General features: G+C 39.9%; 1 protein-coding gene across 1 annotated transcript in view; it reads right to left on the reverse strand.

Annotated features, from left to right (window-relative positions):
• Window positions 1-14,210, reverse strand: part of Drc1 (dynein regulatory complex subunit 1) — an 80,421-nt gene that overhangs the window by 16,722 nt on the left and 49,489 nt on the right. The window contains exon 8 of the mRNA XM_013156016.3: window positions 3,098-3,237. Coding sequence (XP_013011470.1) covers window positions 3,098-3,237 — 140 coding nt within the window. The remainder of the gene's footprint in view (window positions 1-3,097; window positions 3,238-14,210) is intronic.

A 14,210-nucleotide genomic window follows, 5' to 3' on the forward strand; every position in this document is an offset into this window, starting at 1 on the left:
GGCTCTTATCAAAGAGGTTTCACACACACCCAGCCTGCCCTTCTGCTCTGCCGTGAGAGGACACGGCATTCCGCCCCTCTGAAGGACGCGGCCCTCGGTGTCCACACGAACCAACTTGGCCTCTTGATCTTGGACTTTACGGTGTGTCTGTTCTTTATAAATTACTGCTTCATATTGTTATGGTTTAGATCTGCAATGTCTCCCAAAGGTCTTGTGTTCAGAGGCGGGGCTTGAGGAGGCTATTGGATCGTGGGGCGCGACACTCGTCCGTGGATGAACCCATTGATGAGTTCACAGCCAATGCGCCGTTAGGGTTAGGGCAGAGGTGTGTCAGGGGGCGCACCTTGAGGGTATGTTCTTCCCCTGGCTCCTCCCTTCTCTAATCTGCTCTCTGGCTGCCACGACTATGCAGCTGCCCTGAGTGATGCCCTGGCACCATCCTGTTCCTACCTTTGCACTGTCAGCAGGCCATGGACAGAACCCTCCAGACCATGAGCCAAATTAAATCTATCCTCTTTCAACTTACAGGTTTCGAGCATTGTGGGCAAAAACCAGTACCAGAGAATCGGGGCCATGGCTGTAGCTATGCCTAACCATGTTGTCTCAGAAGCCTTTGGAACTGACTGGCAGGAGGCATGTGGACAGGTTTAAAGATGGTGACTAGAGAAGCCTTAGAATTCTTGAGCAGAGATTGATGGGCGATTCTGGTAGGAGCTCAGAAGACCAGAATGCTGGTAAGGAGAATGAAGACAGGAAAGGCAAAGCTCATGAAATTTCACGACTGTAGCCATGGATGTTTCATTTTGTAAAGGATTTGTCTGTGTTTTTCCATGTCCTAGGTCTCTGTGTGAGGCTGAATTTAAAGGTGGTGGACTAAATAACCTGGTACAGGACATTTCAAGGCAGCCCACTATTCAGGCTGTTGATACTGTAGACTGCTTTTACCCAGATTTACCGTGAGAATCAGTAACAAAAAGGAGAGCCTAATAATGTGGTAAGATTTAGCTTAGCAGCACAGCCCTTGCCTCGCAAGCAGGAGGTCATGAGTTCAATTCCCAGTATTAAAAAAAAAATTGCAAAATTTGCAGCTTGGCCAGAAAGGAAGAACCTGTAAAGTTGGGGCCAAGGACAGCAAGCTTGATGAAAATATTTTCATTAAAAAGAAGCCAAGTACTTTGCATGAGAACAGAAGAAAGATGTCTTAAGGGCATCTTAGGAAATGGTCCTATATATTAGCAAACTCAAGAATATAAAAGAGTAAACACCTCTGAGAGCTTTTGCCTTGGAAAGAGCACCTCAGACCTTGGCATCATCCGCATGGTGCTAGTGTTTCACACATGCAGAATGAAAGTTGTTGGGTCACAGAAGCTTCCACCCAGATTTCAGAGGAACCCTGGGAGGCCAGGCAGTGTGCCCCGAAAGGTGCTGTGGAGACTCAAAGCAGTTGGAGATGCCAGGAATGTGGAAGATCTCCTGATGAAAGCCACAGGCAATGAGCAGAGCAGCCCAGGAGAGAGGCCCTGTGGGCTGCAACCGGCAAGGCCCTGGAGGCAGGGTTGGCCAAGCCTTCTGAGCTCACATCTCACCACGACTTGCTCTGGGGTGGGGCATGGAGCACAGGTTTAACACCTGCCCTGCTGGGTTTCAGTCTTTCCTTGCTCCATTCCTTTTTAGCTCCCTGTTCCTCTCTTTTAGAATGGGAATGTTTATTCTATGCCAGTGACAGCAAACATTTTAGAGACCAAGTGCCCAGACTGCAACCCAAAACCCATATATTTATCACAAAGTGCGGACACTGCAGGCTGATGTTTAGTTTAGCAAAAACAATGGTTTTTAACCATGTGTGGCTGCTGGAGCGACTTGGCTCATGTGCCAGCAAGAAGGCTCTGCATGCCCACCGCAGAACATGTGCAAAAGGTTTGCCACCACTGTATGTTGGAAGTACTCAACTCTTCCTGATTTTTATAGGGGCTCATAGCTAAGAGTTTGCCTTGAGTCTCAGATTTTGGACTTTTTTTGTTTTGACAGAGTTTTACTATGCAGTTCAGACTGGCCTCGAATTCATTTTGTAGCCCTTACTGGTTTTGAACTCACAGAGATCCTCCTGCCTTAGCCTCCTGAGTGCTGGGATTATAAGCATGTACCTCCACACCTGGCTGGCAACTCTTAAAAAAGGGCTCAATAAATTTTTCACAATGAAATGGACCTGAGCTTTATGGGAATTAGAGGCAGAATGTCATAGTTTAGATCTAAAGTGTCCCCCAAAAGTTTCAGGTACAGTTTTTGGAAGGTGATTGGATCATGAGGATGCTATGCTTATCAGTGGATTGATCCATAGATGAATTAATGGCTGAATTGCACTGTTGGAAAATAGGCCTGGCTGGAGGTGGGCCATGGGGAATGACATGGAAAGGTATTTTCTTGTCCCAGGCTCCTGCCTCCTTTGTTTCCCGTCATGTTCTGGAACTTAGAGAATTCTTACAGGAAGAAAGGCGGGAGGTGAGAAGGGAGGAAAGAGGAAGGGAGTGTGAGAAGCTCAGCACAGGCACCTCGCGGTGAGCCACACCAGCAGGCCAGGCATTCACATGAGCAGCTGTGCTGGTATTATTTGCAATACTAGAATATTAGAAACAGTTTACAGGTCCGTCGGCAGAGACTGGTGAAGTAACTCAGTGCACCTCTGCTGTGGAGCAGTGAGCAGCTTAGGAAATAACATGAAAGCGTTCTATGAACTAGAACGGAAAGCTCTACAAGATGTAGAACAGTGCTTACAGACGCCTCACTTGTGTAAAAGCAGAGGAAGACAAAATATTTCCTTGTGCTCCTCCATGCATAAAGAAATTCTGGAAAAAATCAAATAAATTTTCTAGAGGTGGAAAACAGGAAAAGATAGGAGACCAGAGAAAGACTTTTTGCTGAATACTCTTTTGGGGGGAGGAAAAAGTGGAACCACCTGAATATATTATCTTTTCCAAAAACAAACTTTTAAGAAGAGTTGCATATGTTAACGGGTTTCTCCTTCAGGACAGCAAAGGACAGATTCATCCCACCTGAGCATTAAAGGGTGCAGAAGGAACCTGTTCTGCGTGCTCATTACCGATTGATCTTCCTCTTCTGCTGGGATTTAATCACTGTGCTTTCTTCATCCCGCTTCTTCAGCACCTGGAAGTTGTACTCTAACTTCTCTTGGTTTAGCTGATACGTTGCTTTCATCTGCTGAAGCTGTTGCTCAAGAATCTAAAGTTTAAAAAACCAAAGAAATCTCCAATTAACTGGTCCCGATATAACGGTTAGGCCGGAGACCCTGAGAGTGTGTTCCAGTTCCGCTAGAAGACTCTGGGGCAAGTGGTTCAGCCTGGCTTCTCAGACATGCTAACAGTAGAAGCAGATTAAAGGCGCATTAGATAAGATACAAACCAATTCTCCATGAACGGGACCTGCATGGCCAAAGCCTAAGAGATCTCTGTTAAAGCTTCCAAGTCCAGCCAATGCCAGCACTTTACACCAGCCTTGAGAGACAGAGAAAAATAATATTGCTACAAAACCTTGAAATTTCTCCACTGTGATCCCTGTTTGCTTAAAACGAGGACAGACATCCTGCTTTTGGAGTTTCTCTTAGTCACATTCATTCATTCATTCACAGATATTTACTGAGTGCCTAATATACACGCCAGACATTTTCCTAGGTACTGCTAGGAAAACTGGTGATACGGTCCGGTCCTCTGAAGCACAGGGACAGAGAAGCATCAGGGACTAGAAGGAGACACAGGTCAGCACAAGGTGTCATGGGGCCAACGAGAGAGGACTCTTCTTGGCCTTGAGGGACAGGGAAGTACCCTGAAGAGGCAGCATTAGCATGTCTGCCCGAGACCTGGAGAGTGAGCAGGAGCTTCTGGGGTGACACTGAGAAAAGAGAGCCCCGAAAGAGGAAAGGGCATCTCCAGAGACACGGAGGAACGGGAGCCAGAGGGCTGCACCGAGCAGGTGAAGCACATGGCAAGGACTGAGGCTGACTGAGGCTGCCTGAGCCAGACCTTTAACGCTGGGACTATAACACACTATCCAGAGTGTAGAGATGCCTCTAAAGACGGCGAGCAGGAGAGGAACAGCGGGAAAATGACGAGAGGCCATGCTGGAGGCGCGATGGAGACAAAAGGGCTGGAAAGCACCTGCCTTTCCCAGCTTCAGCATGATCAGGTCTCAGTAAGACAGAGTTTCCCTTCCAGGCTCCTCCTCCCAGACACAGACTCCTGCCATGGAACTGACAGAGGAAGGGATTCTGAGCAGCGATCACAAACCTCCTCGAGAAGGAGGAGTAACTGCCAGGAGGTGACCCAGAGGAGGATAAAGGTGATGACACACAAGCCAGGGTGCTGGCGCGTACCTTAATCCCAGCACTTGCAGGCTGGGACAGAACCATAGCAAGTTCAAGCCCAGCCTGAGCAATTGAGCAACTTAATGAGATCTTGTTTCAAAATTTAAAAATGCTTATTTGGCTTTCTTTCTTCTTCTTTTTTATTTTTTTAGATAGAGTATTTCTTTGTAATTCAAGCTGGTCTTTGAATTTACTATGTAGCCCAGGGTGGCTTCCAACTCACAGAGATCCCCCTGCCTCAGCCTCCCAAGTGAGGCACACGTATCATGCCTGGCCACTTACAGGCTCTTCTTTGTAAAAGCTTTTCCTGATTGTAAAAGCAAGTTTTGTTTATTCTGAAAATTTGGAAAATACAGCAAATAAAGAAGGAGAAGTCACAGGGAAGAAGGGAGAGGAAAAACTGCTTGCGATTCCAACATCCCACAGCGGTTTCTGATATATATGTGCATGCTTCCCTCCAGTGTTTTTCACATCCTGGAATCCAACTAGGCCAATAGTTCTACAACCTATTCTTCTCCCTTATTGCTAATGTCACAACTTTCCGAGCTGTGCATGGCATGCAGGCCTATAATCACAACACTCTGGGAGGCAGAGGCAGGAAGATCACAAGTGCAAGCCCAGTCTGCAACTTAGTGACTTAGTGTGACTCCATCAAAAATAAAAAGTAGAAGTGGAGCAGAGGCAGGGAACCCCGTCCCAGCCTGGCAGAACCCTTTCCCTTGCCTGGGGGCCAGACCGAGGCTTCCTGCCGGGAACAGTGAGTCCCGCCAAGCCACAGAACCCGTCCCAGCCTGGAGGACCTCTCTCCCTCACTTAGAACAATACTTGAAGCTCGAAAATATAGGGAAATGACAAAATGAAAGAGCAAAATGCAATCTCAAGCATCCAGCCCGTCCCAAGAAAGCCTAGGAACCACGTGCATAGAACAAAATATGCGCCACATACCTGAAATAATAGTAACTGAAATAAAGAAGCAACTCTGGAAGCCTTAAAGGAATTCAAACTAGAAATAATCTCTCAGGTAAAAGAAGAAATGATAAAAGAAATGAAGGAGATGCTGAACATATTTAAAGAAGAAACAGTTAAAAAATTGGAGGAACTAAATAAAAAGATAGAATCCCTGGATGAACAATATAAGAAACAGACAGAATATATAAAGCAGATGCAAAGAAATACACAGGAAATCAAAAACTCCATTGAAAGTTGTAAAAACCACCTCAATGAATGTGAAGATAGAATTTCAGACCTCAAAGACAAGATTGCAGCCAGTGAATAGGAAAGGAAAGATCTTTTAAAAATAACAAGAAATCAGGAAATAACAATTCATCACCTGCAAGATGATGCACAGAGGAACAACATAAAGTTGATAGGGATAAATGAAAAAGAAGGGGACAACATAAAGGATGTCAAGAGGATATTTAGAGAAGTAATAGCTGAAAATTTCCCAAACATGATATTGGAAACTGATATCAAGATCAATGAAGCATACAGAACTCCAAATAGCCATAACCAAAGTAAAACTACCCAGAAACATAATAATGGCCATCCCAGAAATTAAACAAAAGAATAGAATATTAAAAGCTGTCAGAGAGAAGACAGATCACCTATAAAGGAAAACCTATCAGAATCACAGCAGACTTCTCAGCACAAACAATAAAGTCAGTCTTCTTGGAGTGAAGTATTTCAGATACTAAAAGAAAATGATTTCCAACCTAGACTGATGTACCCTGCAAAACTGTCCTTCAAAATCGATGGAGAAATAAGATACTTCCATGACAAAGAACAGCTGAAAAACTACATGATCACAAAGCCAACCCTGCAAAGAATGCTGAAAGACAGCCTAGACTCATTTAGGAAAAAACCACTAAACAAAGCAGACAATTAAACAGAACAGAAAGATAAAGATGCAACAGCAGAAAGATAACATGTCAACAATAAACCAATATATAACAGTTATAACCATTAATGTAAATGGTCTCAATATACCAATTAAACGAAACAGACTGGCAGAATGGATCAAGAAACAAAATCCAGCCATATGTTGTCTACAAGAAACCCATCTAACCCAAAAGGATACTCACAGACTGAAAGTCAAAGGATGAAAAACAATACTTCACACAACAAGAACTAAAAAAAAAGCGGGGTGGCTATTCTGTTTGCAGACAATGTGAACTTCAAGCCGATAATGATCAGAAGGGATAAAGAAGGTCACTACATACTGGTTAGGGGAAAACTCCAAGAAGAAGAGATAACTATCTTTTTTTTTTTTTTTTTTTGTCTTTTTCCTTTTTATTGGTACCGGGGATCGAACTCATGACTGCCTGCTTGCAAGGCAGGCACTTATACTGCTGAGCTAAATCCCCAGCCCCAACTATCTTAAATATATATGCACCAAATACCAGAGCACTCAGTTATATAAAACAAGTACTAACAGCAATGAAAAGCCAAATTAGCAGTAACACAACTCTAACAGATCTTAACACACCATTGACACAAATGGGCAGATCAACCAGACAGAAAATCAGCAAAGAAATAAAAGAACTGAATCGCACCTATGAACAAATGGACTTAATAGACATATACAGAGTATTCCACCCAACAACAACACAATACACATTCTTCTCAGCAGTACATGGGTCATTCTCTAAAACGGACCATATAGTAATTCACAAAACATATTTAAATAAATGCCAAAGGGTTGAAATTACCCTTTGCATGCTATCAGACCATAGCACTATGAAATTAGAAATTAATGATAAAAGATACTGCAAAATTCCTACAAACACATGGAAACTGAATAACACACTCTTGAGTAATCATTGGTCACAGAGGAAATTAAAGAAGAAATTAAACAATACCTACAAACAAATGAAAACACAAATACAACTTACCAGAATCTGTCCTCAGAGGAAAATTTATTGCACTGAGTTCACACATCAGGAAAACAGAATGAATACAAATAAATAATCTGATGTTACACCTCAAACATCTAGAAAAAGAAGAGCAAGTCAAGCCCAAAGCCAAAAGAAGAGAAGAAATTACAAAATCAGAGCAGAAATCAATGCAATAGAGACTTAAAAAAATCCAAAAAATCAATGAATCAAAGAGTTGGTTCTTTGAAAGAATAAATAAAATTCACAAGTCCCTAGCCAACTTTATTTTAAAAAGGGAAGAAAAAGCTCAAATTCATGCAATAAGGAATGAAAGAGAAGAAATCACTACAGACCCTATAAAAATACAGATCATCAACACCTATTTCGAAAACCTCTACTCTCAAAGGTTTGATAACACAGAGGAAATAGACAGATTCCTAGAAGCATACGAAGTACCAAAGCTAGATCATGAAGATGTAAAACTGCTGAATAACCCAATATTAATGAAATTGAAAACATAATTAAATCTTTACCTACAAAGAAGAGCCCAGGCCCAGATGGATTCACTACAGAATTCTACAAGAAATACAAAGAAGACTAGTGCCAACATTTCTCAAACTCTTCAATGAAATTGAAAGGGAAGCAATCCTTCCTAAGTCATTCCCAGAAGCAAATATTACACAGTACCAAAACCTGAGAAGGACCCAACTGAAAAAGAGAACTACAGACCAATCTCCCTAATGAACACAGATGCAAAAATCCTCAATAAAATATTGGCAAATAGGATGCAGCAAATCATGAAGAAGATCATACACCATGACCAAGTGGGATTCATCCCACTTGGTTCAATATACATAAATCAATAAATGTAATACACCATATCAATAGAGCCAAAAGTAAGAATCACATGATCATTTCTATAGATGCAGAAAAAGCTTTTGATAAGGTCCAACATTCATTTATGATAAGAACTTTGCAGAAAATTGGAATAGATGGTCTTTACCTCAATATAATAAAGGCCATCTATGACAAACCAACAGCCAATATCATACTAAATGGCCAAAAACTGAAGGCCTTTACTTTAAAATCAGGCACCAGACAAGGATGTCCCTTATCACCACTCCTATTTAATATAGTACTGGAAATACTAGCCAGAGCAATTAGCAAGAGAGAGAAATAAAAGGCGTAAAGATAGGAAAAGAAGAAGTTAAGCTATCATTACTTGCAGATGACATGATACTCTATATAGAAGATCCCCAAAACTCCATTGAAAGACTCCTAGATATAATACATAAATTCAGTAATGTAGCTGGATATAAAATCAATACTCAAAAATCAATATCATTCCTATACACTAACAACAAAGACACAGAAAGAGAAATAAGAGGAGCTATACCCTTTATTCTAGCAACCAAAAAATGAAATATTTAGGAATTACTCTCACGAAAGAAGTGAAAGACCTATACAGGGAAAATTATAATACACTGAAAAATGAAATTGAAGATGATCTCAGAAAATGGAAAGACATCCCTTGCTCATGGATAGGAAGAATAAATATTGTGAAAATGGCCATTCTCCCAAAACTTTTATACATATTTAATGCAATCCCGATAAAAATACCATCAACATACCTCATAGAACTTGAGAAATCACTCCTAAAATTCATCTGGAACAAGAAGAGACCTAGAATAGCAAGGACAGTTCTAAGCAGCAAAGGCAAGGCAGGAGGCATCACAATCCCTGACTTAAAGTTATACTACAAAGCAACCATAGTAAAATCAACATGGTACTGGAACCAAAACAGAGCTGAAGATCAGTGGAATAGATTAGAAGATACAACCACAACTACAAACACATTCAACCACCTTATCTTTGATAAAGGGGCCAAACATGTTCATTGGAAGAACGACAGTCTCTTTAATAAATGGTGCTGGAAAAACTGGCTCTCCATATGCAGAAAACTAAAACTAGACCCATGCCTATCACCATGTACTAAAATAAAATCTAAATGGATCAAAGATCTAAATATTAAAACACTAAATCTATTGGAAGTCAAATTGGGTAAAAACCTTGAAGACATAGGGGTAGGTAGAGAATTCATGAATAGGACTCAAACCACACAGGAAATACTTCCCAGAGTCAATAATTGGGATCACCTCTTATTAAAAATTTTCTGCACATCAAAAGAAATCTCCAGCATAGTGAAAAGAAAACCCACAAACTGGGAAAAAATCTTAGTGAACTGCCCCTCAGACAAAGGACTTCGTCTAAAACATAAAGAATTTTAAAAAACCAGACCCCCAAAATTCAAAGACCCAATCCAAAAGTGGGCATCTGAGATGAATAAACAATTTTCAGATGAAGAAATACAAACAGCAAATAAATATATGAAAAAATGTTCATCATCATTAGTCATTAGAGAAATGCAAATGAAAACCACACGGAGATTCCATCTCACTCCTGAAAGAATGGCCAAGATCAAGAAAACCACCAACAACAAATGCTGGAGAGGCTGTGGGGAAAAAGGAACTCTCCTGCACTGTTGGTAGGAGTGTAGACTACTAGTGCAACCATTGTGGTGGTCAGTCTGGAGATTTCTCAGAAAGCTGAGACTGGAAGCCCCATTGACCCAGCTATACCACCTCTAGGCATATTCCCAGAAGAACTGAAAGCATCATACCACAGTGATATATGTACACCCATGTTTATAGCAGCACAATTTGTAATAGCCAGATCTTGGAAACAACCTAAGTGTCCATCAAATGAAGAATGGATTAAAAAGTTGGGGTATTTTTATACAATGGAGTACTACTCAGCTATAAAGAATGATCACATTGAGACATTTATAAATAAATGGATGCAGCTTGAGACCATATTCATAAGTGAAATGAATCAAACTCACATGTATAAATACCAAATAGTTTCCCTAGTGTAAGAAATGATAAGAATACATAAAAGTATGTGGTAATCATGATTCCCAATCATATTGGTTTGAAGCCATATAATGTTTTCACTCATTAATTGCAATGGTTTTAACCTGGGTTGTTTGATTTTAGTATCTGTGATAGTATAAATAGCTATTTTGAAGAAAACAAGACATCATAAAAGCTAGTGCTGATTTAATATCATCTTGTTTTGAAGTCCCATCAAGCTCTTCTACATCTGTTTCCACTGGTTTTAACATGTTGTATCTTACTATATTTTACTATATGCAATAGTATAAACAAAAATTTTTATAGGCAAAGAGATAAAAGAGAAACCATTGTTTGTTTTCTGTTAGCTGGTTCTAGATACCCTGTAATTCTTTCATTCTCTTGAATGGCTTCACACTGTCTTGATATGCTTGATGCTATAGCATACGAAGTTATACTCAAATAATTCAAGGAAAGAGGCACTATGGTGACTACTATTATGTTAGATTACCTGGTGGTGAAACATAATGATGCTTAAATTGTTCGGTTCTGACCTGTGTTGTTCTGTTACAATGTCCTCTTTTATCTCAATTTCCCCCCTTTTTAAAATTAATCTGTTTTTTCTCATTTTTTAATTAAGGGAAAACTAAATTTAAAAATAGCAGGATATATTATAGTAACTTTTTTGTTTTCCTATTAACCTGATTTTAACCCCAGTATTGCTCTCCCCATCTTGTTCTGTCAGATTATTATATATTTTATTTTGTTTGATAGTATCAAGTTTGAGGGTATAAGCAACCACTTTGAAGGCAATAAGATACACTATGATGCCCATTATGGTTTGACTATTATCTTTTTTTGAAGTCCTGTAAGGTCTCCAGTATAGATTTTATTGGTCTTGTTCTGTACTGTTTTGATCAATTCTATTATACCTGATGATATAGGCAACTCAATTTAAAAATAGCAAGAGGCACAATGGTAACCACTTTTGATCACCTGGTATTCTATTTTTGCATCATGTACTATGCCCATCCTTCTGTTCTAACTGACTCTGTTTTTGCTTAGTCACGTTTGGTTTTATTTTCTTCAAAAAAAGTAATAAGAACGGTGGGAGTAATAAAACCCAAAAAGTGTAATTGTTATTGTAAAAAAGAGAGGAAAGGAAGGTGGGCTAAGGCATATAACCGCAGATATGTTTGAGTGTGTAGGATGGGAAACCATATTACTGAGCTTTTGCTGGATCATTGAACGGAACTGTCTCCAATATCACTGTATGAAGGTCTACTTTATATGCTTTAATTTTATAATTTGGACAACTGTTTCTAAGAAAACAATATGTAACCTATTAACTAGTGATTTCTTACTGTATATTTTTTTCTTGATATTCTGTATTATTTGTACCCTTTTACTGCTTTATTTTTTTATGTCCTTTCTTTTTTTCTCTTTAAATAAAAAATAAATAAATAAAAAGTTAAAAGGGACAGGGTCCAGTGCCAACATCCTTGGTTCAGTCCCCAGTACTGTGCACACACACACACAAATCTATACTGGTGAGGTTTTACTAACGTCAGTTTAATAGTGCATAATACTCATCACATATGGAATATTTATGCTTATCATGTACCCTAATATTTTGCATTTCACTATAATTATATATTTTGCTGTTTTGGTACTTTTCACCACTATAAGATAATGCTAGCATAAATTATATATAAAACCTTCAAAACTTTCTTAGAAGTCAAATGACAAACCAGGAAACTGCTTTCCAAAGAGTAGTGGTTTATGCTCCTACTGGCCAGGAGTGCAATTCTCACTCGCCACACTTGGTACCAAGCACGGGGCAGGACCCACATTGGGCAGGTTCTCAAGTCAGGCAGGAGACTGCCAGGAACTGCACCCAGTCCTTGCCAAGCCTGTCTCACATTCAGGGTTGACATTTTTTATGTTTACAAGAGACCACAGGCCTGCGGAAGATGAAGAGGTACAAACAGCAAATCAGTACATTAAAAAATGTTCAATATCACCGATCTTTCAAAAGATACAAATTAAAACAACACTGAAATCCCATCTCACTCCATAAAGAATGACTATTATCAAGAATTCAACCCATAACAAATGCTGGTGGGCACATAGAGGAACCCTCCCCTCCACTGTTAGTGAGTGTAGACTGGTGCAACCACTGTGGAAATCAGTGTAGAGATTCCTCGAAAAACTAGGATTAGAGGTCCTGTTCAACCCAGCTATTCCTCCTTCTGGACCTAGATATTCCTCTTGGTATCTTCCCAAAAGAAATAAAAGCATCATACCATGGTGCTAAGTGCACAACCATGTTTATAATGGCATAGTTGGTAGTAGCTAGATCTTGGAAATAGCCCAAATACTCATCAACCGATGAATGGATAAAGATATGGCTATTTTATACAGTTTATTTGTTTCTGCCATAATGAAGGGTAAGCTTGGGATATTTCCAGCCGAATGGTTGCACCCTGAGACCATACTCTTAAGTGAAAATAATCAGGCACACGTGTCTAAATATTGCATTTGTTTCTCTGGTGTGAGATACCAAAAGGGTAAAGAAGATCCAAAATGTATAATGGATACAGGGAAACAGGAAGAAAATGTGCAAACAGCAAAGGAAACAAGGGAATGGGAGGGGAAAGGCAGGAAGGGGAAAGAAGAGAAGAGAATACAGGGGGAAATGGAAACAATGCTTTTGTAAATAAGGAGAGGAAGAGAGGCTGGAGGGAGGGGAGAGGACCGGGGAGCAAATGATAATCAAATTCCCTATCATGAATGTGATCACTGTGTAGGTCTAAAGTGTACCAATGAAATTCATTTTTTTAAAAAATAAAACCTCTGAACTAAAGGATTTTGTCCTGTTTTTATCTTTGCAAACAGAAAGAGCTTAAATCTGTGATGGTTTCAGTAGCCCAAAAACTGCCACCTGATTGGTTTAATTTCCGTTTCTTTGTTTACTCATGTTTGCCCATTTATTTCCTACCGTGGAAAGCATTTGGTGCTGTTCTCTGCTGGACATTTCTGGAGGACTCGTGCCTGGAAGTACTAGGGATGCAATAAGCACCAAGCACTCGCCCTGGCCACCGAGTGCCAGCAGCAAATCAGCCTCTCCTGGCTCCACACCCAGGTGCTACTGCATGTGACCAACAATTTACAATACTAAAAATAGCCTGTGTCTTTTTAAAATTTTTTATTTTAAAAAGCAAAACAGAAAAATAGAAATGGTACAGAATTTTTAAAAATAGGAAATTAATACTAGTTAATATGTTGCAAATTGTTATCTTAGAAGTAGTTGTTCAGGTCACAAGATTTAATAGTCTGTGTCTTATAGTACAAAGTGCCATGACTTACACTGCTCATCATTTGTTTGCACAATAATTTCCGGAGCAAGGGTTGAGGACTGGGCTTTCTAAGGGTTAAGCTGCTGACCATAATTCTATGAAGACAAGATAACAGCACAGCTGAGCCAGCCAAGGACATGGGCTCTCCCTCGCCATCCCAGAGCAATAAACTGCCAACCTTGAAGATCAAACAGATTTCTTGATTGGCCAGATTTACTGCTGAAAAAATCTTTGTTCTAACTTCTCAAGGTCTTGTTTGGTTTCCTGCCTTTTCTTGGCTGTTCCTTCCTTTCCTTTTTGTTCCCTGAATTTGTTTGAAACCCAACAAATACTGGCTGTCCAGAGAGGTCTTTGTCTTAGCTCCAAGAGAGTTCTGACCTTCCTGGACCCAAATTTCATTTTACTTTTCTCTTTTATTAAAGCCTTCACTGTACATTTGTTTTAGGAGATTGCAGGCCTGTTCAAACTCCAGGGATTAGAGACTCTGTTGATAGTTATCTCAGATTTTAAACTCAACATATAATCATCCTTGATTGTTTTATGTTGAACATAGTTTTATGTTTTAAATTATCTTGTTAAATAACCGTGCTTATTCAATTATCTAAAGAGAGTTTGTACAGCTGTACTTTATAGTTCCCAAGGCCTGTGGGCAAACATGATGTTCGGTTTTTGTGAATAACTTATGGAGATT

The sequence above is a fragment of the Cavia porcellus genome, unplaced genomic scaffold, assembly GCF_034190915.1.
Source record: "Cavia porcellus strain 051 isolate PalLab524CR breed Dunkin Hartley unplaced genomic scaffold, mCavPor4.1 scaffold_1, whole genome shotgun sequence".
Taxonomy (NCBI): Eukaryota; Metazoa; Chordata; class Mammalia; order Rodentia; family Caviidae; genus Cavia; species Cavia porcellus.